At 35.9% G+C, this 6,857-nt stretch overlaps 2 protein-coding genes across 2 annotated transcripts; both read right to left on the bottom strand.

Moving 5' to 3' along the window:
- Positions 1-143: 143 nt before the first annotated feature.
- T551_03713 (uncharacterized protein) lies at positions 144-3,173 on the bottom strand (the record flags this gene model as incomplete). The annotated part of the gene is made up of 1 exon (XM_018375976.1): positions 144-3,173. A coding segment is annotated over one exon (3,030 nt), but the record flags the coding sequence as incomplete, so codon positions are not given.
- Positions 3,174-3,685: 512 nt separating this feature from the next.
- On the bottom strand, positions 3,686-6,811 carry T551_03712 (uncharacterized protein; the record flags this gene model as incomplete). Its single annotated transcript, XM_018375975.1, has 1 exon — positions 3,686-6,811. A coding segment is annotated over one exon (3,126 nt), but the record flags the coding sequence as incomplete, so codon positions are not given.
- Positions 6,812-6,857: the final 46 nt, after the last annotated feature.

Raw genomic sequence — 6,857 nt, 5'->3', positions numbered from 1 at the left:
TTTGCACAGGGAACACGCTACTTTATGTGTAATGCACTTTCAATTGATGCTGAAGAGATCATACTCTACTCTTTCCTGTCCTACCCTGCTCATTTATCTAGTAAATATACATGCTGCTCTTATATCCCATTCCCATTTTACATCTAAATCATGAATGAAATCATCATTGCTACTATCATCCCCTTCATTATACTCCACCCATTCATTCTTAAACCTTCACTTGGCTTGACATCCTCTGGATCGTCTCCAGTCGTACACTTCGTAGGCTTACACCGCCTCGTCGAGGTGAGTGTTATTCTTGATGTGACTGTGGACGTAGTCGTAGAAGTGCTAGTATGGGTCGATGTCTTTGTGACCCACGTATCTGTCGTCTGTAGAGACTGGCACTCTGTTGCCTTTGCGTCTTTAACGGTTTCTGTTGTCGTCGTTGTGGTTGTGGTTGTAGTTGTTATGTTTTTAGTTGTTATTTCGTATGGTTTCACATCTAGTGGCTTCAATCCATGGCATTTACTTTCTATCGTTTTGCATAGATCATCACAATCACATTCCTTTTTAAATCCACATCCTTTTAGTAAATCATGGCATATCTCTCTCAATTCTACGTAGAGTCCAAATGCTTGTGCAACCAAATCAAATGCTTTCGCTTCGTCTTCTGTTACTTTCACTGTTGCATCTCTTCTTATAAGTCTAAACAACTTCGTGTCTTTTGTTCCGCTGGGTACAGCTGGTGCACTAGGCACAACTTCGTTTGCCGATTTATTGTTTTCTACTTTCGCTTTTGATAAAACAAGATTTGCTTTTTCCATTGCATCTTTTGCTTTTTTTTTGATATCCTCATATTCGTTAGCTTTTTTCTCCAACTCTTTACTAGTCTCTGCAAGTTTTTTCTGTAATTCAGGGCATTGACTTTTCACTTGTTCTACTAGTTTTTCGCAAAGTTTTTTCCTAACTTCAGTATCGTTCTTGCTATTAGTAGTATCAGTGCATAGAGTTTCAAGCCCATTACTTGCATTAGCCCATTGTGTGCAGTATTTGTCAAGCTCCCCTTTACATTTTTTTCTTGTATTTAAATGACCCTTCAATTGATCAACTACTTTCAGTTCCAATTCCTTCTTTTTGATGAACGTTTCACATTCCTTGTTAAGCTCCTTACATTTTCCATCACCGGCAATTAGACTTTGGCAACTTGACATGAATTTGCTGCAATAGGGTGTCCAAGAATCACATGTTTCTTCCATTGTTTTTTCTTCTTTCGCTTTATCCAAAACACCATTTGTTTTCATACGTGCCTTCAATGTAGTACACTTAGATTCTACGCTTTTTGTAAGAATCTTGCAAGTAATATTCTGTGCTACACATGCAAGAGCAAAACGAGTTCTTCCTCTTTTACTCCATTCATGGCATCGTTTTCCTAAATTTTCTAAACATAAATCGAACTTGTCCAAATCCTTCACTTTTTCTTCCAACAACCTCTCTTCCAATTGTTCTGCAATCTCCAGCCTATTACAATGGTGTTTCAACGTACGACAGGGCCATTTGATTTCTTCTGAATCTTGTTCTAAATCTTGACATTTCTTCAGTAATTCCTCGCAATCTTGTCTCGTAGGAAAATCTCGTCTTTCATTTAAATCTCCTTGCAACAAGTTTGTCCTCGTATGTAAATCCGTTAATACTGTAAGAGCTCCTTCTGTTGGTTTTACACATAAAACGAATAATTCATCGCTCTCCCCTTTGAGATCTACACATGTCTTTACCAAATCTTTTTGAAGTGTTTCAAACCATGTATCGTTTCTATTATGGAATTTCCCTCTCATTTTGTCTTGTAATGCTTGGTTTGCTAATGCATCAAGGCCTTTTTTATAACACGCTGCTTTAACATTCTTACATATTTTTTCAAAATCTGTTTGGCCTTCAAAATAAAAACAGTCTGATTGTAACCCTACACAATCATTTTCTGTAAGAAATTTCGGTAATTCACCCCATAATTTAATTTCTTTTTCAAATAAATTGCTTCTAAACTTTACTTCCAGAGAGTCCTTTGTTTCTTGAAATTCTTCTTTAAATTCTTTACATTTCTTTGTATAATTGCTCTTATTTCCACATAAATCTTTTAGACCCTGTGTTAGATATTCAATAGAACTACATTTAGTATTGAGTACACTCTGGCATTGTGTGTCATCAAAAGGGTTACTTCCTGACAGAAACACTAATAGATCAACAATATCTCTTTCCAGTGCTCTTTGAATTACAACTCCTTGTCTTGCCGCTTCTTTGTAAAGTTCTTCCAAACCTATTTTTTCCGCCAGTGTAGCTTCTGGTTTTGTAGGATCAAATTTTAAGCCTGGTGGTATATAAGTTATTCCTGCATCTTTACATTTCTTTTTCAAGTTATTACAATCTGGATTTTCTGTTTTACAGCTCTCATAGTGGAAATGACATTTTTCAAGTAATTTTTCAAGTAAAGAATGCTCTTTTTTTTGTAACTTCCCATCAGTAGTTAGTACTTTTCCTATCTCCGTTTTTAAAGAAGCACATTTATCCTTTATTGTTTGTACTAAAGATGTACATAGAGATTCTGTATCAAAACATTTTTGCATTAATTCGTTACTTTCTTGGCCTAACAAAAGACAAACATTTTCAATCTTTTTTTTGCACAGGTCCTTATCTTTAAGATCACCATTAAGCGCTCTTAAAAGAGCTTTTTCTGCCACTTCATCACGTTTCTTTTGATAACATTTATTTCTTAAGTCATTACACTTCTCTTTAAGATCATCAGAGCATGCTCCTTCTAAAAACAAACATTTTTGCTCATTATTTTTGCAATCGTTGTCTTTCAATTTTGAAATACTTTTTCCACTTTCTGTTTTAAGTTCATTCATGAATACGGTGCATTTTGCTTTAATCTTTTCTTTTAATCCTGTGCACTTTTTTTCTGCTGTTTTATCTTCTTTACATACTTTCTGTAGTTTTTCATCTACTTTATCTAATCCAGGATTTATAGTTCTTAAACCTTTGCAGTATTCTTTCAGTTTTTTTTTGCACTCTGTTTCTTCTAATTTATCTTTCAAGATCAACGCCAAAAGATAATCCTCATCATCATATACATTTTGCACGCCTTGCGTCACTTGTGCTTGCCGCTTAACCGCCCGCGCCACCGCCCGCGCCAAGCTGTGCCTGACGGCGGTGGGTTTGCACTGTGGTGTGTGGCTGAGTTTGAGTTTCCGTTAATGTGTTTTGACTACATGTGAGATGTTAGAACCATGTCTTCAAATTTAAGTATTAAATTATTCTTAATTTTAAGGGAGTTCAAGTAAACTTAGTGATAAGACTTGTCAGAGAAGCAGTGTGTACCAAATACATTTAAAGGTGCCCGCTTTCTTTAACGTGTAGTTGGCAACTTCGCGATATTTTAAATTTGTGTGGGGGTAAATGCGGGGTAAACGCGGGGTAATAGCAAAATTTGAATAAATAAAAGGTAGAATATAAAAGGACATAAATGAGAAATAAAGGCTATTTAGACAAAGAATAGTGGCCAATTAGACGGAGGAACACGTGATTTCATGTGTAATGCACTTTCAATTGATGCTGAAGAGATGACTCAATCTACTTTACTCTTTCCAGTCCTACCCTGCTCGTTTATTTACTAAATATACATGCCCATCATTAAATCCTATTCATTTACTTTTTAAATCATTATTGAAATCATCATTGCTAATATCACCCCCCTCATCACGCTCCACCCACTCATCTTCAATCCCTCACTCGGTTTCACGTCTCCTGCATCATCCCCTGTCGTACACTTGGTTGGTTTGCATCGCCTCGTTGATGTCAATGTTATTTTTGATGTGATGGTAGATGTGATGGTAGATGTGCTTGTGTGTGTCGATGTCTGTGTAACCCATGTATCTGTCGTCTGTAGGGATTTGCATTCTGATGCCTTCGGATCGGTAACGGTTGTTGTTGTCGTCGTGGTCGTCGTTGTGCTTTCTGTGACTATTTCGTGTGGCTTCACCTCCAGAGGCTTCAGATCGCTACATGTTTTCTCGATCTTTTTGCATACATTTTCTAGATCTTTACAATCGTCTTTAATCCCGCAATCCGATTTTAATTTCTCACATCTTTCCTTCAAATCTACATATCTTCCAAATACTTCTGCTGCCAAATCAAATGCTTTGGCTTCCAATTCTGTCACAAGTACATCCTTAACTCCTCTCCGTAGTATTTTCACATGTTCTGTGGTATCTTGAAATCCGTTTGAAACGGCATTCTTATCCTTTTTGCTATTATTTTTCGATGTATTATTCCCGTCTTTTTTAACGAATGATAAAACAAGATTGGACTTGTTCATTGCTTTCTTTGCCTTTTCCTTAAGTCCTTCATATGTCTTATGATCTTCTTCTAAGTCTTTTTCTGGTTGTTCTAGTTCTTTTGGTAATACTTTACATTGCTGTTCTACCTCTTCTACTAATTTATCACAGAGCTCCTTCCTAACATCTTCATCATTCTTCTTAGGGTTATTCTTGGTGTTATCTTTACATAAACTTCTGATAGATTCATTATTTAATTTTCCTAATTGTGTACAATATCCCTCCAATGCTGTAGTACATTTCTTTTTATCACTCAACTTTCCTCGAAGCTCTGCCTTAAGTGCGTCTTCTAAAGCCTTTCTTTCATAAAATGGTTTACAATGTTTTTTAATTTTTGTACAAGTATTTCCTTTAAGACTTTGGCAATTAGGTGAAAATTTGTCACAATATGGGTCCCAAAATGGGCAAACATTTCCTAATGTTGTTATGTTATTCGTGTTATTTTTAAGAAACTCAACGATCTCTGCAACCTCTATATTTTTCTTGAATACTTTGCACCTATCTTGTACGTCTTTTACCATCAGCTCACACGTAGCATTTTGGAAGACACATACAAAAGAGAAACGATCATCTCCTCTTCTAGACCATTTATGGCATTTTTCCTTTAAATATGTTACACAGTTTTCATGAGTTTTCAAAGTATCCTTGTGTTCATTCAGTAAAACCTGCTTCAAGATTTCTGTAGTCCCCAAGCGATTGCATTGCTGCTCCAGTGTATGACATGGCCATTGAATCTGATTTGAATCCTTTCCTAAAGCTTCACACTTTCTCCCCAATTCCTTGCAGTCTTTATCTGTCGGAAAATCTCGCTTTTGATCCAACTGTTGTCGTAAAAAGATAACTCTCATTTGATGATCGTGTGTAAGCAACCGGGCCGCTTTTGCTGGCTGTACACACAGAACAAATAGTTCATCGTTTGAAAAACTTCCTTTATTTTCTTCTTTCAGTTTCTCACATACTTTTACTAATTCTTGTTGAAATTTCTTAAGCCAATCTTTATTTGAACCATGCAATAACCTACGCATATTTTCTTGCAGTACTTTATTTGCTCGTGCATCAAGTCCTCTTTTGTAACACGCTGCCCTTACATTCACACATGCTTTTTTACCATCTGGACATGCTTCTTTATAATAAAAGCAGTAAGATTCTAGTCTTGCACACTCTTCGTTACTAAGAAATGTTGGCAACCCTCCCCATCCAAGAATTCCATTATTTCCTTTTTTTGGGTCAAAAAGACGATTATTTGTAAGTTTTGACATAAGAATATCACATGTTCTTTTGATATCTTTTTCTAGCTCATCACATTTTTTCGTTCCATCATCACTTAGACCACTTTCCTTACATAAACTATTCAAGGCCTCATGTTCTTGTGGGGTTTTGCATTTTTTCTCAAGAGCTTTTTTGCATTTTTCTTTATTATCATTACCTGCTGCACTTGGGTCTTGAATTAACAACGCCAACAAAGCCGTTGCATCTCTTACATGTTGTCTCCCAATAAAAACACCATCCTCTTCTGCCTTCTTATAAAGCTCTTCCAGATCTATGTCTTCTGCTAGTGTAGCCTCTGGTCTAGTTGGATCAAAATCGGGTCCAGGTGGTATATAAACAATGTTTTGTTCCTGGCATTTCTCTCCCAATTTAATACATTCAATTATATCGTCTTCTTGGCAGTTTCCAACGTAAAAATAACATTCTTCAAGTAATGATAGGCATTTTTCTTTTTTAAAACTTCCAAGTGCTACTGAAACATCTGTTTTAAGAGTACTACATTTTTTATTTTTTTCCTTTATAATATTATCGCACGTATTTTTCTGGTTCAGACACAAGTTTGTTAACTCGTCACTTTCCTTTCCTAAGATTGGGCAAACCTCTTTAAGATTTCCTTGACATGTAGTTTCATTAGTTAAATTTCCGCGAAGCGCCCTCAAAAGGACATCTTCTGCTACTCCGTTACGTTTTTTCTGGTAACATAGATTTCTTAGTTTGTTACAATCTTCTACAAGATTAGGGCATGCTCCCTCAAAAAATAAGCATTGTTGTTCATTTTTCGTACACTCATCATCTTTTAATGCTGAAATATCTTTTGTTGTCTCTTGTTTTAATTTTCTTTGAAATTCAGTGCATTTTTTTTCAACATTATCTTTTAATTTTTTACATTTTTCTGTTTCTGTTCCTTTTTTACAAAAGTCCTTAAGTTTTTTGTGAACTTTTTCTGGTTCTAATTCTGCATCTGTTAATGCTTTACAATATTCTTCTAATTTTTCTTTGCATTTTTGTTCATTTTTATAATCGTCTTTTGCAATTAAAGCCAAAAGATACTCTTCATCATCATATACACTTTGTACTCCTTGCGCTACTTTCTGTGTCTGCCGCTTAACCGCCCGCGCCACCGCCCGCGCCAAGCCGTGCCAGATGGGGGTGGATTTGCGTTGTGGTGTGTGGCTGAGTTTGAGTTTCCGTTAATGTGTTTTGATTTCATGTGAGATGTTA

This window comes from Pneumocystis jirovecii (genome assembly GCF_001477535.1).
Source record: "Pneumocystis jirovecii RU7 chromosome Unknown supercont1.38, whole genome shotgun sequence".
Taxonomy (NCBI): Eukaryota; Fungi; Ascomycota; class Pneumocystomycetes; order Pneumocystales; family Pneumocystaceae; genus Pneumocystis; species Pneumocystis jirovecii.
Note: the sequence above shows the minus strand (reverse complement) of the source record. Positions and strands in the feature narration are given on the sequence as shown.